This window comes from Artemia franciscana, chromosome 12, assembly GCF_032884065.1.
Source record: "Artemia franciscana chromosome 12, ASM3288406v1, whole genome shotgun sequence".
NCBI classification, from domain to species: Eukaryota; Metazoa; Arthropoda; class Branchiopoda; order Anostraca; family Artemiidae; genus Artemia; species Artemia franciscana.
In genome coordinates this window covers 31,809,995-31,837,822 of record NC_088874.1, presented here as the reverse complement: position 1 = coordinate 31,837,822, position 27,828 = coordinate 31,809,995, and the positions used below count along the sequence as shown (strand labels likewise).

General features: G+C 35.6%; 1 protein-coding gene and 1 long non-coding RNA gene across 4 annotated transcripts in view; both read left to right on the top strand.

Annotated features, from left to right (window-relative positions):
- LOC136033991 (serine/arginine repetitive matrix protein 2-like) overlaps positions 1-19,588 on the top strand; it is a 47,271-nt gene extending 27,683 nt beyond the window's left edge. The window contains exons 3-4 of the mRNA XM_065715027.1: positions 8,088-8,186; positions 16,414-19,588. Of these exons, the coding sequence (XP_065571099.1) occupies positions 8,088-8,186; positions 16,414-17,945 (1,631 nt within the window). The 3' untranslated portion in view covers positions 17,946-19,588. The remainder of the gene's footprint in view (positions 1-8,087; positions 8,187-16,413) is intronic.
- Positions 1-27,828, top strand: part of LOC136033997 (uncharacterized) — a 501,602-nt gene that overhangs the window by 207,359 nt on the left and 266,415 nt on the right. The gene's annotated exons all lie outside the window — the stretch shown is intronic.

The window sequence follows — 27,828 nt, the reverse complement described above, 5'->3', positions numbered from 1 at the left end:
CACAAGGTTTCCTGTCGTCTGTGAGTGATCCATGTCCTCGTCTTGATTCGTAGAATGTGCACATTACGTCGAGTTATCAGGATATTCTTCAGCTACTTGATGATTTTTCTTCGAAATTCGATATAGTTGGTGTTTGTGAATCGCTTTTAAGTACAGATCATTCTCTTTCGCTTTATTCATTTCCAGGGTACAAGGTCCAAGTGAAGAACTGAGTTTCGTTGAGCCGTGGAGGGATTGCTATTTGGTAAAGGAGGGAATTAGGTATAGTGTACGGGCTGATTTGAGTATTTGGAATGAAGGCAAGGTAGAAATTTCTTCAATAGAGATTGAGTTAAATGATAAAAAAAAATATAATTAGTATGGTGTATAGACCGCCCATTACGCACTTGGATGATTTCATTTCATTCAAGGGTTTAATGAGCTGCTTGTTAAAATACCGCCCGAGTTTAGCCATATTGTGACGGGTGACTTTAATTCTAATCTTCTTGATTTGTCAGGAATGAATGGTGATTTTTTGAATTTTATAATTTCGTGTGATTTGTACCCCCTCGTGGGCATACCGAAGAGAATAACTTCACAAAGTGAAACATAGATCGACAATATCTTTGTTCAATCGAGTGATTTTCACAGGAGCTTTGCTGATGTGATAGTTTGCCCTGAATCTCATCATCTTCCACTAATAGCTACATTTAATCACCCTGTGAAAAATCTGCGAGAGGAGAAGGTTGTAACTAGACTAGTGAAAAAAGTAAAAATCTTCAAAAATTTGCAGAAGAGATTAGCATTATTGATTGGAGTCCTGTTTTTGAAGAAAAAGAATGCCCTTCAAGAGCATTAGATAGCCTTATGTAAGCCATATTGCCTATTTATGAAAGAGCATACCCTCTAAAGACTATAAAGTCCAAAAAACTTGTTCCACGAAAGCCATGGATGTCGATGGAAATAATTGATGAAATAGTATTGAGAAATAGGTTATACGAGAGATATTTAGATGATCGAAATGACGAACATTTTTACCTATATTTAAAACGCAGAGGAATCTAGTGAATAAACTTCGAAGAAATGCAATATCTAATTTTTATAATCATAAATTTGAGGATAGCAAAGGGAACATGAAAGAAACGTGGAGGACAATGAATGACCTATTGGTGATAAAGGAGATAAGAAGAATGAAGAAGTGTGTTTAAGCGGTTGCGACCGTGATGATAAAAGTTTAACTGTTAATAAATTCGGTAAATTTTTCCCGAATATTGGTCCTGAAGTGCAAGCTAGTGTTTATGACAACTATCAAGAAATGCAGGGTAGTAATTTTGGTGATATAAGAGTGAATCTCTGGAAATTAATTTTAATTTGTGTACTAGTGACGAAGTGAGTAAAATTGTGAAGTCGCTGAAATCTAATTCAGCTGGAGTGGATGGCTTAACTCTTCGAGGGCTTAAAGCAATTTTAGGGTACATACTACCCTGTCTGGTGCTTATTATTAATCTTTCTCTGGAAAAGAGTAAGTTCCCTGAACATCTTGAAGTCGCGAAGGTCATAACCCTCTACAAAGGGTGGCTGCAAAAGCGATATTGAAAACTGGTGACCGATTTCGATTTTACCTCTTTTCTCAAAAATATTAGAAAAAGATGTCCATAAACGCCTATATGTTTTCTCCAGGTTAACGAATTATCAAGTGAAACCCAATTTGGGTTCCGAAAAGGACACTTCACAACTCATGCCTTGCAGCATCTGGTGGAATGTGTTAGTGGTGCGTTGGATAAAGGGTACTTACCAATGTCAATTTTCATTGATATAAGGAAGGCATTTGATACTATAGATTTCAAGACTTTGCTGGACCGACTCAAGTGTCTGGGATACCTGCGTGTAGTATTTAATAATATGACTTTACCTTCTTATCGACTAAAATGTGAAGTTCCGCCAGGTTCTGTTTTAGGTCCCTTACTTTATCTTGTGCACGTAAATACGATTCGTTTTTATCTTCAAGATGTCTGTGTAACAACATTTTCTGATGATACAGCTTTGACAGTGTGTGCTAAATCAATCGAAGAGGTTGTGCTGAAAGCAAATGATAGATTGAGAAGCTTGGAGATTTTTATGAACCTTAGTTTCCTGTGTGTCAATGTGAAAAAGTCATTTCTAATGACTTTCTGCAGAGTAGGCATGAGTTGATGCTAGAGATCTAGTTATTTTATCCGGAAAGCCTATTCAACAAGTTCATATAATGAGATACTTAGGATTTTGATTGATTCAAACCTTTCATGGAAGTATCACAGTGATGTTATTTCTTCAAAAATTACCCGAGGAGTTGGAATGCTTCGCAGATTGAAGCATTTCTTGCCAAAGCGGATTCTCCTACTGATTTATCACTCAATTGTTTACCCATATATTTCATATGGCTGTCTGATTTGGAGCAGCAATTTATACAGTACTTTCAAAGAGTCCAGATTCTTCAGAACAATGCCGTGAGGATCATAGGCAAGTATGTCAAGGATGTGAATGACACAAGTGCTTGTTAAGTCTATAAATTTGTCTAATGTGGGCTAACTGCGGGATTATTTAGCAGCAGTTTTCGTTTTCCAGTGTGTGCATAATTTAGTCCCAGGTGTTTTTCGTGACAATTACCGTGCTAACAGTGATATTCATGAATATAGTACGAGGAATAGTGATAAATTGGTGATTGAGCTTAAGAGTAGCACCAAGATCAGGATTTCGATCACAGTTTCTTGAGCTGCTGTCTGTAAATTCTCTACCAGTGAGCATCAGAGCGTATGAGCATGAGTTTAAGAGAAAGTTAAAAGATTATTTAATAAAGAATGGCTGAATTTGTATTTATTTGTAAGGAGATAGGAGGTGGTAAGGAGGTCTGGTTGGTTGGAGGTGGTAAGGAGGATGGGATTTTGATGGGATATTGTGAGGGAGATTGATTTTTTTTTCTGTTTTTTTTTTGTGATATGTTTTTTTCTTTTTTTGTTAGTTATTTATTATGTTATTTTTTTGGTGTTTTTGGCTAATTTTTTACTACTGCACGTCAACAAAAACGTATGATTTTCCATAAATGCAGTAGATGTATAAAGTAAAGAGTTATAATTATGTTTATTAATAAAGTATCGTATCGTCAAAAATTTAGCCAACCACTTACCCAAATAAATCATTTTTGCGGATAAACACGTTTTTTTTTTGTCCAACAATAATCATTCATTCATAAAAAACATCAGTTATAAAACCAAAAAAAAATATCCATAATTTATTGTAAAGAGCGGAGGGTAGATAAAGAGGAAAACCCTTCATGAACAGGATAACATATTTGTTTTGAATTTGAATGTTGCTATTTAATGCCATTTTTAAAACTTTAATTGAAAAACAAACTTTTTTCTAATACCATAATAGCATTCTCATTAATACCATAAGTACATACTCAGGACTACCCTAAATATTAGGTCAGCTAGTCCCTCAAAAATCGGTTTTAACGTCTCAGTATAACTTACATGGAATAATGCTTCGAGAAAAAGAGCTCATTTGGTATATTTTATTTTCGAAATAAAATATAATTTCCCAGGTAAATTATCATGTTCGTAAATTGAGGGGACTTCACCCTTTTTTGTATCCACACTTCGGGCCTTGTTATATATCCATTTGCATATATATTCTTCCTTATGGAGTGAGATCAGAGATCAAATCTGCATTTTTCTGAATATTCATTAAATTCATCTTATGGATCCCTAACAGAAAGTTTGCTACCATGGGCCTTATACACTATTTTGAAGCCTTAAGTACCCTCATCTGCTTCAAAGGACCGTCACCAACACCCCAATAGATGGTGTACAATTTTACAATACTCTATAGTCATAAATTTTGAACGGACTAATGGTTTGTAATAACAGTTCATTTTGTGTGGTTTATACGAAAGTTTGAGGGTGAATTCGCCCTCATGGCGAAAGTTTGAGGGCATATATCGCGTGCCTGTTTGGCTGCTGAGACTGGGAGGCAAACAAATACCCTTTCAATTGCTCTTTCAATTTTTGCTCAATTACATTTCGACCCTGTATATTGATGTTTCACAGGCCAAAATGCAGGAACTTGGCACCATCTTGTGTCTTGATGTCTTTTTTGCTTAAACAAGTTTTTAAAACCTTTAATTATAATCATTCGAATAAGCCCTCTTTCAATGATCGGCGACTAATGGTTTGATGTGATTACCCTTGGGGAAAAATCAAACACACATACCTGACCTTATTTCTCTGGAAAAGTAAACATTTCATATTTTTCATATAGAAGATTTATGTGTTCTCATCCTGTTGAATTTTATAATATAACTTTCATAAAGATCGCATGTCTTTTGGGAGGAATTTAAACCATATTCTAGAATCTTGTAAATTTTCATATACTTATAGCTTATGATGAACAGTTTTACAATTAGTAAATGTTGCATTATTAAATCAAAATATATAATAGATTTTGTTGTTGCAAATATCGAAATGAAAACTTCATTTTTTAAAATCTTGGTTTTTATTAAGATATTAATGAGGATAAACTATTTACTTAATATTTATTATTTCCAACTGTTTGAGCTGAGACACTTGCTGTCACTTCCTCCTTCAACTCTTCATTTTAAACAGTCGTGCTTAGTAGTTGCAAGATAATGCATCAAAGTTGTAAGACAATATAATCATTATTGAAAAAGTTCGCTCCTCAAATATTTACCAAGAGTGGAGGGGGGGTCTAATTTATAAAAAATATATTTTTATGGTCTTCATTTCCACTTTTTTGAAGGGGGATTTTTCTTGCCAATTATATTTATAGGAATTCTTCCTTCCTCACCCTCTTTTGGGCAGTACAATCTTGAATGTAATCTTGGATATTACACGAGATATTTCTGTAATAAGAGTATAGCTATGACTCGGCACCGCACATATTACATGCTTAGTCCAAAATTATGGGTAAGGTTGAATCGAGATTGGGTCCACCCCTTTCCCCACCCGTAGACCCACTGCGTAGACTTGTGGCCTCGAAAACTGGTTAACTCAATATACAGTTTTTAAAAAATTGCAAACTGGTTGAATGTCTCAGAATAATCTCTCAATAGCATCTTGGCCCATTTTGGAGCCAGAATTGTTGTTTTGTGCCTCAAAATGGCAGAAAACGTCGCTTTACTGTGGTGCAATATCTTTTGTCAGTTTTTAAGGTCATATAAGGAGTTTCTGTTTGAATGATCTCAGTTCTGATATTCTTGGGCGAATGGTTCGATTGCAATAGCCGTTGGAGGGAAAAAACTAAAGAGAAACAAACGAATCTCCCTGGAAATCTTTCTAGGAAAAAATCCAAAATTTCGTATATTTGTAGGTAAGGGCTTGAAACATGTATAACAGGTATGTCTTACATATTGAATTTTAATAGCCCCTTTTTCATCAATATCACATGCATTTTGGAGTATTAAATAAAAAGACGAGTTTTTTTCAACTGAAAGTAAGGAGTAACATTAAAACTTGAAACGAACAGAAATTATTCCGTACATTAGGGGGGTTGCCTCCTTCTCAATACCTTGCTCTTATTGGTCTAATTAACCGACCCTTGTGTTTCAGGAATCATCCTTGTAGAATGGGGACAAAAAGTCAAACGTTAGTATAAGGACAGAGGTATTGAGGAGAGAGCAACTCAACTCATTTTCGTAATAATTTCTGATCGTTTTCAGTTTTAATTTAACTTCTGATCATTTTTAAATTATGCCGGGATTTCCGGATCCCTTCCACGGAAAGATCCTTTAGACAGTTCACTCCCGGTGAAGATTTATCCCGGACAATTATCATTAACATCTCCACATGTAAAACGGATTTGGCAAAGAGAATGTAAGACAAATAAAAAGAATTTCGTATAGGAACTCTGGCAAATTCCTCTAGTGTAAAACTTCCCCTGAAAAGTTCACCCCTCGGAAACTTTCTTCCATGTGGAAAATCCCCCATCAGAAAATTCGTCCTCACTCCTGCCCGAAAAAAGTATACTGACTTCCCAATAACAAACACTTCACGTAAACGATGGGCAAATTTCATATATTAAAGACTTTTCCTCAGGGCCTGTGGAGGTCATGTTATCTCCAAAGGAATAGTTATTGGATATTTTAACTATGCTGAACCATACTGCTACCTCAAATTTTTCTCGTATGGCCTTGGCGATAAAAGAGGCGTGGAGGAGGCCTAACTGCCCTCCAATATTTTTGGTCATTTAAAAAAGAAAACTAGAACTTGTAATTTCTATTCAAGTGAGCCTCCGCCCGCTATTCTAGAACCACTAGTTTGATATGATTACTCATGGACAAAACAACAACAAATAAACACACATCCGTGATCTTTCTTTTGGCAAAAAAAGAAAAAAAATGCAAAATTCCATTTTTTTGAAGATGAGAGCTTGAAACCCCTACAGTAGGCTTCTAGGATACGTTGAATCTAATGGTGTGATTTTCATTAAGGTTTCTTGACTTTTAGAGAGTGTTTCCCTTTTTTGAAAATCAGGAAAATTTTCTCAGGCTCGTAGCCTTTGATAGGTGAAACCAAACTTAATGAACTTTATATATTTGGAATCCGCAAGATGAAGCAATTTTGTATGTATCCATTGACAACAAAATTGACATCCGTTTTTTAGAGTTTCGGTTACTATTGAGTCGCATCGCTCCTTACTTACAGTTCGGTGCCACGCACTGTATGATTCTCTTTCTTCGCAAGTCTAGCAAATTTTCTCAGGCTCTTTACTTCTTACTATTCATCTACGAACTAAATAAATGCTGCATATCTTGAAATGCCAAAAAAGCCAATTGATTTGGTGTATATATCGTTATCAAAGCCCCACTTTTGTTTACAATTCCATTTATTATTAGCACGGGTCACTCCTTCCTTAAAGGTAATTACTACGTATTGTTAGACTCTGTTTGTACCGAGAAGACATAAACTTGTTGAAAAAAAGAATACCAATTATATGGGGATCAGATAAGATAGGAAATAAAAACAACATCGGTCCAGGTATCTATTTATTCTGTAAAACCAGACTAACTGATTTGATTAATATACATGTCTAGATAATATTTTCGGTTCAATAACAGTTCACTTATTTTACGAATAAAATTCACAAAAGAGTTGGTCAGTTTTAAGACACCGAGTGAGCTTGGAGTCTCATGGTTTGCTTGGAACATTGAAATGAAAGGCTAAAGAAATTAGATACCCTGCAAACATTTTTTGAGGGAATTATACGATTTCTAAACCAACCAAAGGATTATTGTTCTGCAAGGAATTACATTTAACTAAGTCACATAAATTTGTACTTTTTTATACGGTTTGAAATGCCAAGAGGATGACACAGCATGCGATGTCCCTGGGAGCTCCTGTGAGCTCAGAAAAACTGAGACAACACTGTTTACTTGTTAGAATCAATAGGAATAAGTGTAGACTGTACTTTCGTGATACATAAATTTAATATCTATGGATTTTTGTAGCATAGATGGTGTTCATCGGATAGCCTGATGCACAGCGTATGATGGGCCCCTTTGAGCAAGCTAGCGAAGCAAGTTTCGGTTTGTCGTAATAATGCCATTATGTACATATAGACTGTATTACTATTTAGGAGTCTTCTTTGTCTGGCGATGCTTCTGCTGTTTTTGTTGTGTTACCAGTATTGCCTGTAGTTGTCTAAATTATTTCCCAGCGGTTACTATTTCTGCTTAAAAAAGAAACTTTAACAAAATAACATAAATGTAAAAATTAAGTTTTTGTTTTCGAAATAAAAATAATAAATAATGGAAGAAAAATGAGATGAACTGAATTTTAAAGCCTTCGTTGTTTAAATCATAAGTGAATTCTGCCCACCAAACTAGGTTTTGACGGGCGTCTGATGTAACTTTGGATTTCATATTGCCAAATAATGCTCGGGAAACGTGATGTCGCTAAAATCCACATAGTGACAACGCTTGGCGTTTTTGCTTGACAAATATACTATCTTCTATCAAAACTCTGACTTATTTTCCTAAAAAGCTGGATAAAATAAAATTTAGATGTGAATTTCTGAAATTAACCTTTAGCTTATGTTTATGTTTTTTTTTACAGCCCGTCTTGACGTTGAGTATGAATTTCCGAAGGTGAAGAGTATTAAAGAAATACCGTCTACTTCATCAGAATACAGGGGAAGAGAATCGGGCTTTATAAGTAAGTTTTCACAATATATTCACCAAACATAATATACATGATAAATGATATATGCTTAAATAAATACTAATGAATATATAGTTCTGTATATACTTATAAATATAACAACATAATAAGTCTAAACAGCTATGGATATAAAATATCAACTAACTAGAAATTTGCATGACTGTTGAGTCTCCTTGGTTCTGCCTAAAAATACTATTTCATTCTAATTTAAATGTTATTCTTCCTTATAATTTTTTCCTATATGTATCGATGTCTATTATTTGTATTATTCTATTTATTTTTTTTTACTATTCAATTATATTTTTCTAAAAAAAACATTAAATTCTTTCTTCATTTAAGGAATATTTTCAAATGGATTTATAGGTTAAATTTACGTTAACGATAATGCGGGGCTACCACGGCATCAATAAAGTTAATAAAGCTGTCCGCAAAGTTAATAAACCGTTTTCTTCGCGTAATTTTGTAGACTTTATTGCTGTCGGAAAATTTTTTAACTTTATTTAACTTTTTCAAGAAAGGCCATAAGTTCAGCCAATGGCAGAAGACTTGTGGAAAATTTAAACTAAACCCAAAAATAATTGTCTACAAATATAATAGTGTGTATTTGTTTGAATATTTGCTTGATAAAAGAATAAAGGGCTAGACAAAAAAAATCATCTAAGCTTTACATATTAAAAGGAGAAAACGCTTAAGCAGATAATTGTCTCAACTCTACGTCCTATTAATTCAGTTATTTCTTTTGAAACATTGCGGTAAAGTCAAAATAGTGAAACTCTTATGGGAGCAGGACATGGCTTTATGGTGTGAAAGCTCATGGAAAGCTTTATTAACTTCGATGACGTTGTTAAATTATTTTGCGAATTTATTTATAAAATCTGCGATAACTTAAAAGGAAGAAAAAAATATATTTGGTTGAAATTAGTTAAAAATGAATTTCTCAGCAAGTAAGCGCCAAAATTTTTCTACTATTTTATTCTTTATAATTGTATTATTTTATTCTTATTTATTTTTAGTTCTACTATTCTAAAAATTTTGTAGATTTTTGCTTCATTTAAAGAATGTTTTTAAATATATCAGTAGGTATGCACCTTCAGATCAATTTGCAAATTTGTATTTGAACCTGTTACTTTTGTTAAATTTTATTAAGAATATTTATTTCAAAAAATTATATTTTGTTCTTGTTTATTTTTTTAATTCTACTATTTTTGGAATTTAGTAGAATCTTTCTTCATCTGAAGAATTGCGATTAAATAAATTCGTAGGTTACCTTTACTTTAACAATATGGTAGAACTAGTTTGAACTCATCAGCTAGTAACCTAAGCGTCAAAATCGCTATGATTTTGTTCTTTATAATTTCATTCTATGAGTTAACAATAATACACCTCTAAAATAATTTGCGAAGTTACTACTAAAATCATCGACAACTAAGCAAGAAGAAAAAGAAAAAATAATGGGTGAAATGAATTTATCTTATCAATGAATTCCTCTGCAATATAGCGCCAAATATTTGTATAACGCAACAGCTAGGCATACCTCTGCAAAACTTTTGGAAAGAAGTAATGTTTGATTTAATTTATTTTGTTCATTTTTTGCCAACGATACAGGTATCCTTCTTCGACAAAAGATTTTTGGAATTGAATTGGATAATGAAAATTCAGCGAAAATTTCACTGAATGTGTTTTAGATCTTGTCGCTTCAGTGATGTTTCTTTTTTGGCTCTCTTATTTCGCAGATTTATTTTGATTAATATTAATATAGTGTCATAGATATTATAGTAGCTTAACTAATTTTTGATACGATTATAATTGTAACTGAAGTTGATAAGATGGAGCTAAAAAAGGGAAATGCTACATCTTAAAATACGCCGTTCTGTGGCAAAAACGAGAAACTCAACTAAACAAACAGTTAAGAAAAAGACAATCTGCTGTTGCTTTGATTATATTACATCAATAATGTGATGAAAAATTGCTGTGTTCTTTTTTATTATTCTTATTTTTTATTATTTTTATTTTTTCTTAACAAAAGTTAAGAAAAAGACAATCCGTTGTTGCTTTGATTATATTACATCAATCATGTGATGAAAAATTCTCTGTTTTTTTTTGCATGTTTGAGTATTTTGGTGTTCAATCGAGCGGTGAGCAAAGCGGTGGTCGGAAAAAAGATGCCTAGTACGAGAATTTTCATATTAGTTTTTATTTTGTTTATTTTTTTATAGGGAAACTAGGGTTTGGTGGGATTTCTAATAAAACAATGAAGAGCATTCCATGGAGATTTTCACGAGTAAAAAGTGTTGTTTTCTCCTAAAAATTGGCCTTATTTTGATTACTAATTTGTTTCTAACAATGAGGTTAGGAGCTTCGAAATTATTTTAGTTTTTTTTTTTTTTTTAGTAATCTTCATGATGTTGCTCAAGGTATTTTTAGGAGTTCTGGGGTCTTGTCTATTATCAGTTTTTTTATAGTTTGTGTGGCCAAATTATTTAGAATTGATCGAGCTGTCTTGCCATTACTTGTTAGGGCTTTGATAAGAGATCCGATTAACCGACAGAAAGATAGAAGTCTGTACCTACCCTCCCAGAAATCTTCCCAGAATCGCAGAAATTTTCTCCCATTTTGTGCTGGAGTTAGGGATTTTCAGAATAAACGAACCTTGCATCATTAGGAAGTATGAACTCGCACGTTCTAAAGTGTCATGGCCAAGTTTTAAGAATAGACACAGACTGCTGAAAATAGTTCTTCTTGGGTCGAACGAAAAAGCAGGACGTCCTCGAAGATCTTATAAAAAAAAGTTTCTTGCCAATAGGCACTTCATGGGAAGTAGTAAAGAGTAAAGCTCCGAAAACATGAGGGTGAACGAGAAACTCACGTATCTAAGTTGTCCTCAAGCGACTTAGCGCTGAGAAGGCATTGTGAAATGGCTTCATTAAACCTTTAACGTCACATCAAGTGCACAATTCTTCTTAAACGGGAATTGCTTTCCACGGTAAATGAATGGTTTATCGCGATATGTTCAAAGACAGAACTTGTATTTCTGTTTTTTGTCTTTGTTCTTAAATTGCAACGTATCTACAGCTTTTAACAACGAACAAGTCTTGATTAACCAGTGATAACGGGATAAATTAACAAGTGAAACTCTTACAAAATGCCTCTATTCAACGCCTCTAATTTCATAAGTCAATGAGCTAATGCGGATTTCAAGGAGTCTTTAGTTGTAAGACACAAGTTTAATATTTGGTCATAAGATATAGTTGAATGTTTTATGATATAAATATAGATATATTCATAGGTTATAAAACACATCTTCATTTATAAGACCTATATTTTACTGGAGACAATTTTGTATGAAATGGGGCTTTTGTTTTCTCTTTTTTGCTGCTACTACTAGTAGTGACTTACGGCATCACCAAGCCGCCTGAGGCCAATACAGTTACGAACACTCCTCCTCCATCTCAACCTAATGAAAGCCTCCATCTTCTCACCATGCCAGGAACTTGCCATTTCCCTTAAACCCCATTTTACTTTCTTTTATGACATCCTCCCACGCCAACCGCGGACGACCTGCCTTCCTTTTAGCCCTTGAGGGTTGGCAAAAAAGTACAATCTGTATCAATCTGTCACCCTTCATCTGCAGGACGTGCCCAAGCCATCTCAACCTTTCATTATAGGCCTATAGAAAGCGGGTAGAACAACATTTTTTGTATAGTCTACTGTTTGAAAGACGGACAGTCTGCCGGGTGCCCAGAACAATCCATAGGCAATCGTTTTCTGTTTCCTTTTATATGGCACTTGGTATTTACCAAGTTACATATAGCGATCGCAAATTCTGTCCGTCTGTCGGTCTGTCCCGCTTTTGCTAGTTCGGGCACTTTCAGATAAGTTAGGACGATGAGATGTGGCAGGCGTATCAGGGACCAGACCAGACTAAATTATAAATAGTAATTTCCCTGATGCGACCATCTAGGGGGGGAGTGGGGGACAATCAATTTGGAAAAATTAGAAAAAATGAGGTATTTTTAACTTACGAACGGGTGATCGGATCGTAATGAAATTTGATATTTAGAATAATATTGTTTTTCAGAGCTCTTATTTTAAATCCCGAACGGATCCAAAGACATTCGGAGGAGTTGGAGGGGGAAACCTGAAATCTTGGAAAACGCTTAGAGAGGAGGGATCGGGATGAAAATTGGTGGCAAAAGTAAGCAAAAGTCCTAGATACGTGATTGACATGACCGAAACGGATCCACTCTCTTTGGGGGGAGGTGGGGGAGGGTTAATTCTGAAAAATTAGAATAAATGAGGCATTTTTAACTTACGAAGGAGTGATCGGAGCTCAATGAAATTTGATATTTAGAAGGACCTCGTAACCCAGGTCTCTTATCTTAAATTCCGACCGGATTCAGTTTCATTGGGGAGGGTCGGGGGGAACCGGAAATTTTGGAAAACGCTTAGAGTGGAGAGATCAGGATAAAACTTGGTGGGAAGAATAAGCACAAGTCATAGATACGTGATTGATTTAACCGGACGGGATCTGCTCTCTTCGGGGGTATTGGGGGGACCTAATTCGGTAATACAGAGAAAATAGAAAAAATTAGGTATTTTTAACTTACGAACGGGTGATTGGATCCTAATGAAATTTGATATTTAGGTTATTTAAATGTCGGTTATGCCAAGCAAATGTCATAGATACGTGATTGACGTAGCTGGACTGGATCCACTCTCTTTGGGGGAGTTAGGGGGTCCAGTGCTTTGGCGAACTCGGCGCTTCTGGACGTGCTAGGACGATGAAAATCGGTAGGCGTGTCAGGGACCTGCAAAATTCACTTGATAAAGTCGTTCTTCCCGATTCGACCATCTGGGAGGCTGAAAGGAGAGGAAAAATTATTAAAAGAGGTATTTTTAACTTATGAGTTGGTGATCAGGTCTTAATGAATTTCGATATTTAGAAGGACCTCGTGTCTCAGAGCTCTTATTTCAAATCGCGACCGGCATTAAGCCTCTGATTTTCCTTTTAAATCAATCTATTGATTCTTAGAATTTTGCTAGAGCTCATGCTATATGAGCTCTTGGCTCATGGCTCTTCCGACCTCGGAACATGTGCCATGTGAGCTTTTAGCTCTTGTTCTACTTCTTTTTAAATATAAAGCATTTTAGTATAAAAATGTATTTTGAACTATTTATCGACCATTTAAAAGCAAACTTTCTTTCTGGGCTTTAGCGTAGGCAAGTACTGTCGTTTTTTTTTAGTTTTGGTACCAAACTATTTAGAATTGATTGGGGTCTTGCCATAATTTGTAGGGCTTGGATAAAACAAATTAGAGAAATCTAAATTCTCTAATTTGAGGAATTAGAAAATCGACACCTTTTTTCTTCAAAATCTCAGGAAAACTATTTAACTTTTCCTGTTTTTCGCCGTAGATAAAGATATTCAAATTAAACAAAACTTGCATTATTAGAAAGCGTTTTTTTTTTTTTTTTTTTTTTTTTTTTTGTTAAATGGAGCAGAACTTTATTTTAAAGCTCATAAGGGTGGAGTTCCCATTAGTGTTTTAGTGTACCTGCTTGTAAAAAGTGAAAATATGCTCAAAGGATTAATATCATTTGATTAACTTGACAGCTTTGAGAGCTCCCTCTTCTGCTATCCGCCTTGATTGAAAACCTGGCAGACACAGGCAACGTATTGTTTTTCCTCTATGTACATTGACAAATGGCTTTAATTTTACTTTAATCAACAATTAAATTAAAAAAAAAAACTATTTTTTTTTAACTGAGAGTAAGGAGCGATATTAAAACTTAAAACGAACAGAAATTACTCCGTATATTAAAGGGGCTGTTCCCTCCTCAACGCTTCGCTCTTTACGCTAAAGTTTGACTATTTCCCTCTACTTTTTAAAACAGTAAAAAAACTTTAGCGTAGAGAGCAGGGACGTTGAGGAGGGAACAGCCCCTTTCATATACGGAGTAATTTCTGTCCGTTTTAAGTTTTAATGTCGCTCCTTACTTTCAGTTAAAAAACGTGTTTTTATTTAACTTCTGAACGTTTTTGAATTAATGCGTGTTTTGATTTTGGCTCTCCGCACAACAATAATTAAAACGAAATTTGCATATAATTTTTTTTTGCTAAATGGCTTTCTCATAATTTTGATCGGACGATTTTGAGAAAAACAGGAGTGGGAGAGGTTACCCTCCAATTCCTTGGCTGCTTAAAAAGACAACTAGAACTTTTAGTTTTTTACGAACGTTTTTATTAGTAAAAATATACGTAACTTACGAATTAACTTATGTAACGAACTTCTATATTCGTATCTTTATTATGTATATGGGGGGGTTCTCCCCCTCGTCAATACTTCGCTCTTTACACTAAAGCTTAAATTTTGTCCCAATTCCTTAAGAATGACCCCTGAATCACAAAGGCCGTAGAATAAATAGTTGAAATTACTAAAAATATTTTAGCGTAAAGAGCAAGATATTAGGAGGAGACGAACGCCTCATATGCGCAATAATTTCTGTTTGTTTTCAGTTTTAATGCTGCTCCTTACTTTCAGTTGAAAAATCTTTTCAACTGGGGAAAGTTCCCCAAAAAGGAAAAAGTTGGGGGAAAGTTCCCCCAAATAACCCTCTCCCCTTCCCCCAACCAAAAAATCCCCCCTGAAAACGTCAGTGCACTTCCCAATAACCATTACTATATGTAAACACTGGCCACAGTTGTAACTTGCAGCCCCTCCCACGGGGAATGTTGGGGAGTAAGTCGTTCCTAAAGACATTTTTATTAGGTTATTCGACTATGCTGAATAAAATGGTTATCTCATAATTTTGGTCCGGTGACTTCGGGGAAAAAATGAGCGCTGGAGGGGGCCTAGGTGCCCTCCAATTTTTTTGGTCACTTAAAAAGGGCACTAGGACTTTTACTTCCGATGAAAATGAGCCTTCTTGTAACATTCTAGGACCACTGGGTCGATACGATCACCCCTGGAAAAAAAAAAAAACAAAAAACAAATAAACCCGCATCCGTGATTCGTCTTTCCACATTTTTGTAGATAGGAGCTTGAAACTTCTACTGTGGGGTTGTCTGATACGCTGAATCTGATGTTGTGATTTTCGTTAAGATTCTATGACTTTTAAGGGTTGTTTTCCCCTATTTTCTAAAATAAGGTAAGTTTTTTCAGGCTCGTAAATTTTGAAGGGTAAAAATAAACTTGATAAAACTTATATATTTGAAATCAGCATTAAAATGCGATTCATTTGGTGTAACTGTTGGTATAAAATTTTGTTTTTTAGGGTTTCGGTTACTATTGAGCCGGGTTGCTCCTTACTACAGTTCGTTACCACGAACTGTTTGATTAGCAAGAGATAATTTATTTTCTTTTTCCTAAACCAGCTTCTCGCTAGCTTTTTGAACTTTTGATAGATTTAGGTTCCCTACCAATTTTTACAAGATTTTTTAGAGTTCCCTGTGGTGCTGGGAAAATTCACTACTGGGCCCTTTGTCTTTGAGATGATTAGCCGACAATGAGACTCTCATTGTCGGTCTAAAGGTCTAAATTCAGTTGGAGACTTGTTTGGACAGAAACTTTTCGGTGATTTTTGGTGAATTTTCCTTCCTTGGACGGAAAATTGCAGCAAGGAACTCTCTTTTCACGCACTTTTGAGTTATGATGTGGAAGGGTAATTTGCATACTTTTTTTAAGCTTTGTTTCTTCGGTTCAGATTACTTTGTTTGAAATTCTTTTGTTGATTCTTGTTTTTCTACAGTTTATTTTTCAAGTTCTTTCCTCCATTTAGTTTTCGTTTCTTTTTTGTTAGTTAGATTCTCTACTGTACTTGTCGGTCTCGCTGATATATTTGGGTTTTCTTAAGCATAGTCAATGGGTAAGCTACTCTTTAGCCAATGCAATATTAGGAATTCGGTTCCTTTATTTTGATTGGCTAAAGATATTCTGAGGTGTCCTAGACTGCAAATAGAAGGAATACAAAAACCATAACAGAACAAGACTTTGGGGCAAGAATGGATCAAAGGTAAAATTATGCAGGCATTTTAGGCTTGCTCTCCCCCTCCTTAGAAGAATTTATTTGGGTGCCCTTGCACAGAAGTGTGTAAAGATACATCAGCGTAAATAAATAGGAAGAACTGGGAGACTTCTACTACTTTTTTTGGCCTAGGAAATCTTTAAAACACAGTTGTTTTATCATTTTGTTCAATTTGTAGGACCTTCTATTTTTTCAGGAGAAAAACGAAAACCTACGATGAACTCGCCAAGTTTTAGTCGATCTGGTCGTCCTTCTTCAAGAAGTATTTCTCATAGTTTGTGCTCTCGATCAAGAAACAGTGACCGTCAGAGCTCACCATCACCAGAGAAATGTCATGGTAAAAAGTCTTCCAAAGGCCAAAGTCCAGATTATGTCTCTCCAAAGCGTTTCCATTCAAGAAGCCGAAGTTTTTCCCCCCTCTCAGATAAGTTTCTGATCAAACGAACCTCCAAATCCCAAAGATATTCTGCTGTTGAAAGCTCTGAGCGTTCGCGGTCAAGAAGCCATTGCCGTCTTTCCTCTCCCTCTATTAGAAAATTGGGATCCTCAAGATGGGAAAAGTATTGCATCAATAAAAAATCTTGCATGATCTCATCAAATCGTCCGTTTTCAAAAAACCGCACTTCTTCTGAATTCTCAGGGGATTTTTCTAAACGTCAGAGGTCTTCAAACGTTCGAATCTCAAGTCGAATCTCATCAAGGTTCTTACGATCGAGAAGCCCTGACCACCATCCTTCTTCATCCTTAGACAAATTTCGCAAGCTATCCTCCAGACGGAAAAAATCCCGCAGCAATCGAAGATCCAGCTCAGTTTCGTCAAACTATTCTTCATCAACAAGCTACTGTTCCTCTTTTTCTCCAGAGAAGGTCCGAGCTAGATCACCCTCTAAACGTCGAAGTTATTTTAGCAATGAACGCTCACGTCAGATTTCACCATTGTCAAAAAACCATGACCGTTTTTCTTCCTATGTCCGAGATAGATCATGTAAAAAATCATCAAGACAGGAAAGGTCTCCTAGCAGATCTTCAAGTCGTAATATGTCAAAGCGTCATCGATCAAGAAGTTGGCGTTCTTCTCATTCTTCTGAAAAAACTCGAATGAAACCACCGTCGACCAGATCAAGATCTTCTAGCATTAAAGGCTCACGTCGTATATCGCCCACATTTTCTCTTTCAAGAACTAGTGACCATCATTCTCTCCCCTCCCCAGGTAAATATCGAGGTAGAAAATCTTCAAAATGGAGAAAATCCCATAGTAAGAAAAGGTCCAATCGGCCTTCACAAAAGCGTTCTTCCTCTGAATCTACAAACATTCTGTTTGTAGCTCGCTACTTGAGCATATTAGATGATCAGCTTGGCTCTTTGGCTCCACTTATTCGTTCTATTTTGAAGAAGGCTAAGAAAGCAGAATCAGCCGTTAAAGGAGGCTCTAATGATCTTCTATCGGATGATTCTGTTATGAATGTTCTTGATTTGACTAAAGAGAAGTTAATAGGAAACTTGACATCAGGTGTACTTGAGAAAAGAAATCGAAAACTTACAAAGAGGGGAATTGATTATATTTTAGCTTTGTATAAGTTACACTCTCAAATGCTATGGCTCACAATGTCGGCGGAAGTGGTGGAGAATAGGCCCTCGACATCCTCTCAGCTGCCCACCCATCCTGATTTTTCTATGGAAGTTAATGCTCCAGATTTGTCAAACCAAGCACCTGCGAGAAATCACTGAGGAGTCATTACTTTGAACCGAAGTTTTTTTTTTTAAATCCATTTCATTTTAGTCGTTTATCTTGATTCTATGTTCGCTGACGATTTTTTTCTCCTTCAACATTCATATCTTGATTTTTTTAGGTTATTTTATGTAAAGGTAATTATTTGAAGCATAGCTGTATGCAAAATAAGCCCTCCTCCCTTCCGAGACAGAGCTGTCACTCCTTGGGATTTCTCTGAGGTTGGGATCTTGATAAAATATCTTTTGAAAATGATGCATCCCCATCTTCTAAGTTTTCTTAATTAATTAAATTACTGCATAGTCTTAGAAACTATATGGTAGTAAAGTTTGGCTTCTATATTTCTTATCAGTCCTTTAGGTGCGGGTGGAGTTTGGGAGGAAGAGTTGGGGTGTATTAAGCCTTTCTGGGAACTCAAACAAGAACTTGTATATCCTTGATAAAGAAAATAGTTTTGAAGTCAGAGTTTCCCCAACGGGTCCAACTGTTAAAAAAAAGAAGTCGTTACTACGAGCTCTTTTGGTTAGTGTAATTTTCTTGACACAAACCCGCTTGGCTATGCAGCCCTTAAAATATGGGATACCTGGGTGTCTTTCTTTATATATATATATATATATATATATATATATATATATATATATATATATAGAACCAATAAAGAGCCAATATAAATCATTCATGAATGGTATCCAAGGTTCTCTAGGGGATCAAGCGTTCTCCAGGGAAAAATCTCTTAGAACAAACTTAGAATTTTTTTTTTTTAATTTGGGTGCATCTTGAACTTTCAAATATTTAAAAGAGTATTCAATGGAGAATCTAATAGTATTGAGCTATTTGAACCTGCACTGGTTTTTATGATAAGTTTTGCAATAAAATTGTAGTAAACAGGGGTAACTTTGTTTTATTATTTGTGACGTGGATCTATGATAATATCCATTAAGAGATGTCTCTTTGGGGGATAGGTCTCCCATGCGGCTGGCCAATATTGAGGGAATTCCCAGTATTCCATCTGCACAGTACATGATGCTTGAGTAGCTAAGAATGTAATTTGATATCCATCTTTTTGCCCTAGGAAGCAAGTACATTTGAATGTATTAAGTACTAAAAGCACCTATCGATTTTGAAGTCAAATCTGGGAGATAATTGCTTGATATTTGAGTGAGAATAAACTAGAATATTTTCAAAACTAGAAATACACAATAAATTGTTTAAAATATATCCAAGGCCCACTTCATGGTATTAATTTTAGTTGATTATACACATAGATTCTCAAACAATTTTTGATATATTGCCGCATTAAGGCAAGGGAAATATACTATAACCTTATCTGTTTTCCAACCATCTATAAAAATCAGGAAATACTTCTTATATTTTATCAGATTCAGTAAACTTTCTGCACATACGGGAGGGGAGAAAAGGAAGTCAATTAAGGGGGGGGTAGTATCAAACTCCACTGGGAAATATGGGAGAATGTTGGGCAGTAGACTCCGTAGGAACTGCGAATTTCTTTTAAATATTTGTTTATTTCAAAGATACGCCACTAAAGGTGGGATCATTTAGCCGTTCATGAAATATGTGTATACGCAATATATATATATATATATATATATATATATATATATATATATATATATATATATATATATATATATATATAATTCATATTTTGGTTTTTGCTTCAAATTTTGAGATTATTCCTAAATCAGTCTTGGATATTGTTAATTCTTAGAGGTAGCCCTGCCCCAAGGCTGAGAGGATTAGAAAAACTTTCCTTACTAAATTGTCTTTATTGCAGTAATTGCTTAATAGGATTTTAGCTAAGATACCTCTGTACGGTTTTATATAAATATAATTTTATTTGGATGCGATTATAGCTTGAGTGCCTTTAGCTGATATTTGTGAAAACAGAATTGAATCTTGGCAGAAATTCGGTCGGTATGTGAATTGAATGATGTTTTGATTTCCTGTCACCTGCCTTAGCAAAGCAGAGAACCTCTCAAAGAGTGTCTATACATGACGAATTTTATGAGACCTGCACCTGAAGTATTTTACTCTAATTAGTCATCTATGAATGACCTGGTTTATGACCCTCTACAAAAATTGCTAATGAGTCCAGTCAGTGTTGAGTGACAAGAGAGTGGGGCAGTGTAAAAATTCTTTGCTATATTTCTACGAGTCTCATCGTTTTCAGAATCTTATATTTAACTAAAGATTTTTGTAGAAAGCTTTGTTTCAATAAAGTTTTTTTCAATTTCTCACTCAGAGTTGTATATAGTGTAAACCACTGTAGTTTTGTTCTTTTTTGGGGTTGTATGATAATTATATGACTGTAAATGCCTTCATTTATGGTTTTATTTTGGATTTACCACTTTTTCCGAGGAAAAAATACTGATTTCGAAAAGTGTGTTAGATATTATTGTCTAACTGTAATAGTTTGAGGCTTTTCAGTTAAATTCTGAAAATGTCCTTGATCTTCGCAAGATCATTCATCCCAGTCTAATAAGTTTCAGTTGCTCACCAGATTTGGGTTCAGTTTGAAGATATAACCAAATTTCAATACTCACAAACTTATATTTATTCACTTAAACGTTACCTTTTGTTTATGCAGCTACTCGTTATTTTATCACTACTTTCGGTTTAATTTTCCACTCCGATTATGAACTTTTGTTGAAGTTAGCTGTTCTTAAGGAGGCGCTAGACGGTCAGTCATTTTGATCAACTTCCGTCAGTCGATTGACTCAAGTATATATCAAGTCGATAGACGGTCAATCATTTTGACCAACTTCCGTCAGTCGATTGACTCAAGTATATATCAAGTCGATAGACGGTCAATCATTTTGATCAACTTTCGTCAGTCGATTGACTCAAGTATAAATCAAGTCGATAGACGGTCAATCATTTTGATCAACTTCCGTCAGTCGATTGACTCAAGTATAAATCAAGTCGATAGATGGTCAATCATTTTGATCAACTTCCGTCAGTCGATTGACTCAAGTATATATCAAGTCGATAGACGGTCAATCATTTTACCAACTTCCGTCAGTCGATTGACTCAAGTATATATCAAGTCGATAGACGGTCAATCATTTTATCAACTTCCGTCAGTCGATTGACTCAAGTATAAATCAAGTCGATAGACGGTCAATCATTTTGATCAACTTCTGTCAGTCAAGATTCAAGACTCAAGTCATGATTGACCGTCTAGGAACCTGTTTGACAATCGAGTCAAGCGTTGACGGTGATTGATAGAAAGTTTGAATGACTCAATCATTTGAATCAAAAGCAGTGTGTTAGATTAGCTTTGGCCGAGATTGAAGGGTCCATTGAAGATCAATTGAAGCACACGTCAATGGATCGATGGAAACTTTTGATCAAAATGATTTACCGTCTAAGACCTCTTTTAGACTATCCAACTACCCGAAGTGAGAAGAAATAGGTGCTTAGTTTAGTGTTCTTGCGAGAGGGGATTTATGGTGGAGTTTGGAAAATTCTAGCTTCTAAAATACAACACTGTAGGAGGAATTATATTATATACAATTTTTAAATTGTGTTAAATTCCTAAACAATATATAAACTAATAACCAACTCCTCTCACCCCTGATAATACCAGTTACGTCCATAGGCTATATACGAAAGTTTGGGGATTTTTTGATAAAACCATTACTTTTTTCTGCCTATTTCTCACCAATAGTTGGCTCATAATATCCAATGAAATCAATAATAATAATAATAAAAATGCACGGACATATACCTCTATAGCCTATATGGCCTCACTAGGCATAAACCTAGCCTATTATATTAAATCACACTGAAAATTATTGAAGGTATTAGCTTATGCTGTGGTTTTTAGACACTTTTTCCTTAGCTGGATAAATATTTTATACAATAATTCCTATGATCTCAGCAGAATTTTTAGCCACAGCCACACCAGATTTTTTTTTTTCCATTTAAGAAATAGAAATTAAAAATCTTCAAAATCGTAAAAAAACAGGATTTAGAAAAGGTATGATTCTCAAAACACTTCCCCTCTGCCCCATTAGAATTGTAGATCAATTTTGAAAATTTTAGTTTAATACCATGAAAAATTTCGAAGATCATTAGAAATTAATAAGATCATCATAACCTTAATATATCAAAGCCCAAAATCAGAGCAGAGCTTATTTATATAGTTGCCATTGATTACTGTATAGGTCTTATTACCTTTTACAGCAATGTAAGTATATCCTCTACCCCGTAATAAAATCCGCAATAGCCTACTGAATATTAGTATATCTATGCTTCATTTGTCAAATGTAAAAAACTTCAACTCGCTACACAATAAAGCTCTAGTTTACGCTCGGAAACAAACCATTTGAATTTTTTAACAAAATAATGTTGTATGCAGTGTCCGAGTCTGAATGACAGTGACTAATGACGTTGGGCTTTCTAGACTCAAAACAAGTTTGTTAAATATCAAGAAATGATGCTGAAAACGATATTGATGTATGTCAAATTCCTTTGTCCGATTTTCAATAATTAACGGATAGTAATGAAATTATTATAAAAGGAAAGAATACGCTGATACTATTGGATGAAATGCGCAGATTACAGCTTCGTTATGATGTAGGTGTTTTAACGCCACTGAAGTTTTCCGCGACCGTATGTTTTTCGCCACCCAGGAAATCTTGCATAATCTAGAGGATATGTTGGGTCGGAATAGACAGATTAGGTTAGTTCATGTCTATGTCTATGTCCATGTCTGTGTCTATATCTATGTTTATGTCTATGCTTTTGTCTGTATCTGTGTCTATGTCCATTTCTATGTCTATGCCTATGTCTGTTCTTATGCTCAACCATGTAATGATCCTTGCCTTACAGAAGTCGGGGGAGCATGACGGTTTCAAATCCGCAAATGAGGAGGGTTGGGCTGTGGGCTTGCGACCCACACCCAGGATCTTGAGGGGCAACTCTCAGGGGAAAAACAACTGCAACTGAAGCGTCTACAACAGCCTCGGATACATCACCTCCCCAGATAACGACCCCGCATGCCCCCGGACCCGATTTTTGACTGCGAAACAGAATCTAAAGATGGGTTTTTGGAACGTGAGAACATGAATCAGATATCCGAGACAGAGCCAGCTGTTAAAGAGATGAGACAGTACCTCATCAATACACTCGTTCTCAGTGAAATAAGGTGGACTGGAAATGGATTAGAGAAGTTCTGTGATAGAAATACCATGGCATTTAGTGGACACCCTTCCGTCCAACGCGCTGGTGTAGGACTTCTGATGTTGCCACCTGCACACAAAGCAATGACAAACTGGAATCCAGTTAACGAACGCATAATGACACCTCGCTTCGTGTCAAATCACACAAAAATGGCCATCATCACCTGCTACGCTCCAACTAACGAAGCTGATGAAGAGGAGAAAGATGCTTTCTATAACATGCTACACTCGGCCACCAAAGACGTTCCCAAGCATAATATACTCTGTGTGGCTGGCGATCTAAATGCTAAAGTCAGTGCAGACTGCCAGTACTGCCCTGAAGTTCTAGGCCCACATGGCATGGGAGAGATAAATGAGAATGGTACACTGCTAATCGATTAGGCGGTATTATGTTCGCAACGATTTGATAATAGGCGGTATTATGTTCGACCACAATTCACAATTGCATTCACAATAACCGCAATTTTTGATTGTCCTTCTTTTTTGAGGAAGGGACGCTCTTAAGAAGTTCACAAAGCCATAACTTAAATTTCACCTTTACCCCCCCCCCCCTCCCACACACACACACACATTTAAAAACAAATCAAATTCTGACAAGCAGGATAAATCGAAATTTTTCCCGATGAAATGCATTCTAAAAGTAATCAAAACTACAATGGAATGAAGAAATGCATTATTATAGCACTACTCAAAAAAGAAGTAAGTAAAAGAAATGCTGGGATTGTCGATCACCTTCCAGAAGAATAAAAATACAATAAAAGTTAAAGTTTCTATTCTATGAAAGATAGACAGGAAAGGGAATGGAATGCACGCCATAATTTCTAAATTCAATTGCAATTGTTCATTTGCGATGATCGGGACCTAGAACCCTTACTAGAACACTGGATTTGTTTTTAAATGTGTAAGGGGGGGGGGTAAAGGTGAAGGTTTAAGTCATGGCTTTGTCAACTTCTTAAGAGCGTCCCTTCCTCAAAAAAGAAGGACAATCAAAAATTGGGGTTATGATCCGCCTTTGTATTGACATTAAAAAAAGAACTGTGTGTTAAAACAGCTCAATCCTGTTTTATTTCAAAAAGTAGGCTGTACGAAAAGTTTGGTTCAATGTTACTTTGTAGGGGTATAATGAGAGAAAGGTTGAGACGACAAGGGCACTTTTTTGCAAAATGAAGGATGGCAGATTACTAAATATTGTCCTTTTTTTTGCTAACCGTCTAGAGCTAAAGGGACAGCAGGCCCTACACGATTGGGATGAGAGAATGTCGTTAAGAAAAGTTATAGGGAAAGGGAGCTTCGGGGGAGCATATTAGGAGGAAGGCTTAATTTGATTAAATAGATTGAGATGAATGAGGAGCGTGTATAGCTGTGTTGGCCTCAAATAGCTTGGTGCTGCAGTGAGTAGTTAGCAGAAGTAATAGTAGTAGATTTGTTGAATAAGTGTAGAATGCAGTTTGACGTATTCATTTTGGTCCAACTTCTATTTGCTTAACATGTCGTTAATTTGACAAACATCATTCCTTATTCACGGTTTTAAAACAACCAATTGTATAATGTTAATATATGCTTTTCCATTATATCGAAAACATTGTCATGAATGTCAAACTTATTAACGTGAGAACATTTTGGAAAAAAATATATTTGAATTTTCATTCAAAAATACACGTTTGAATGAATACATGTTTTGTTGATAAAACAATATATTGCAAGAAACGTGCTCAAAAATGTTGATATAATATAAGTAACTGTTTCAAATCACAAAATATAAATAGTTGTCTAAAAATGGAAGCATAGGAAACTAAGAAACGAGTACATTTTCTCAGTAGTAGCTTTAAATACATAGTCGTGATTTGATAGCAGTAACAATTTAGTGACTCCAAACTTGGGAGATTTTCTTGTTAACGGAGTGGAAAACTACAGATCTACAAGAGGCTGGATACTTTATAACCCTAAGCAATACTCTGCACATTCGGCATCAGTTATCTATCGTAATATTTAAAACATGTTAGTCAAAGAAAAAGATAAAGTATAAGAATCTAGAATTGGTAGCAATATAAGAGAGAACAATTATCAGTAGAGTTAAAATTATTAACAAAACTAGGAGCTATTTTGTCTGCTCCTAATCTAATAATCTTCAAAGTACCCAACTTTTTGGGTACTTCAACTCAATGTTTTATTACTGCTTTCTACCCCGAGATGGGATACGCTCTATACTTCTTTGTCAAATACCCAATCAACAACCTTGATTAACTCCAGTTTTTATACCAAATCAAGTACTAACGCTTTTTTCCATCTTAAAAGAAACAATATTGGCATTCCTGCTTAACACTAACTACTGCTTATCTGGTAAATATCACTTAGTGACACAATGAATCAATGACAAACATACTGAAAGGGCTGATCAAATAAATATCAAATCCTAGATAAAATCACTAATCTAATCGTACCACAGCATCACATATACTTAAGCAATCTTGGATATTCATATCTTTAAGTGCGTCTGTTCATTCATGCCCAGTTCACATCTACGTAAGGTGGCTGTGTAGTTTTTTTTTGTACATAATTTAGAACATACGAAGTCGATTGGTTATTTTAGAATAGGCTTTCCACTTCTCGGCCTTTTAACTTAGTAGGTAAATACAAAAATATGCAATTGTTTGTTAATACTATGTTAATATATATATATATATATATATATATATATATATATATATATATATATATATATATATATATATATATATATATATGTTAATATGAATATATATATATATATATATATATATATATATATATATATGAAAGGGGTATCTTACTTTAATCCTATCACTTCTGATTCTTATAAAGCGCACTAGATCTTTCAGTTTGCAATGAAATGAGCCCTCTCCAAATTTTCTACAGTCACCCCTTTCAATACGACGCAGGGGCGAGAAAAACAAGAGCTAAGATCTCATACAGCACCTGTGATGAGATATCAGATCCGGTCCGGTTATGTCAATCATGCATCTAGATCTTGTTCTTATTCTTCCCATCATATTTCATCCCGATCTCTCCCCTCTAAGCGTTTTCCAAGTTTCCGGTTTTCAAGATTTCCGTTTCCCCCTTCACCCTTCAATGTCTCCAGATCCGATCCGAACTGAAAATGGAGAATCTGAGACATGACATCTTTTCATATGTCGAGTTTCATTGAGATCCGATCACCCATTCGTGAGATAAACATACCTCATTTTCACGATTTCCTCTCCCTACAGCCCTCTCTTCGCCCCCAGATGGTTGAATCGGGGACACGACTGTTATCAAGTCAATTTGTGTAGGTCCTTGACACACCTACCAGTTTCCACCGTCCCAGCACGTCCAGAAGCACCGAACTCGCTAAAGCACTGGAAATCCCCCCCCCCAACTCCCCAACAGAGAGCAGATCTGGTCTGGTTATGTCAAAGACGTATCTAAGACTTGTGCTTATTCTTCCCACCAAGTTTAATCCCGATCTATTCCACTCTAAGCGTTTTCCAAGATTTCCAGTTTCCCCCTCCAACTCCCCCCAGTATCACTGGATCTGGTCTAGATTTAAAATAAGAACTCTGAGAGACGAGATCCTTCTAAGTATAAAATCTCATTAAGATCTGATCATCCGTTTGTACGTTAAAAATACCTCATTTTATCTAATTTTTCCGAATTAACCGTCCTTCCACTCCCCCCCCCAGATGGTCTAATCGGGGAAGTGACTATTTCTAATTTAATCTGGTCTGGTCCCTGATACGCCTACCAACCTTCAGCGACTGCTATAGTGATCACGTATCTAGTTTCGGATCTTGTCAATGTAAAAATTGGGGTGGTCCGGGATTCAAATCTGAGACCTCTCTTAAGAGCAACAATCATTTGTTTTATAGGCAAATAAAATTCTTCTCAACTATCTCGTTCACTTGCTCCCCCCCCCCCAGATGGTCGAATCGGGGAAGAGACTATTTCTAATTTAATCTGGTCTGGTCCCTGATACGCCTGCCAACTTTTATCTTCCTAGCTTATCTGGAAGTGCCCGAACTAGCAAAACCGGGACCGACAGACAGACAGACCGACGGACAGAAATTACGATCGCTATGTGTCACTTGGTAAATACTAAGTGTCATAAAAAGAAAAAAAAACATAGAGGCCAAATTGTTCTTAATGAAGTACTCCAAAATGGGGGCGCTTTGATATTGCTGTCTCTCTTTGCGCTTCTTACTAAGCACTGGAAACAGCTTGTTTTATTATTTATTTTCAGTTGAGTTCTGAAGCAAGGGGCAGTACTCAGGGGAGAGGAGCTATGGGGTTTGAATCCCCATTCTCGCCAAAATTTTTGTCCGTCTCGTAAAAACGTCACAAAAATGTAATTAAACACATTTTGGATGTGTTTTTGTTTATAAACCCCCCGAAAAAAAAATCCTGGCTACGGTTCCTTTTGAAATATCAGGGTTTTCCTTAAAAAAAGGTTCTTGCATTTACGACTGGGTTAGGTCGGAGAGGAGGAATTATAGTTGGTTTATAATCATTAAAAAACAGTAACATCGCCGTTTCAGGATCGCCCATTTTCTTGCCTATCCTCAGTAGGGAATACTGACAGGATTGACCAGCGCTGTGTCATTAACAGGGAAAGTGGTGCTTCTAGACACGTTAATACAATATATCCTATCCAAATTAGCAT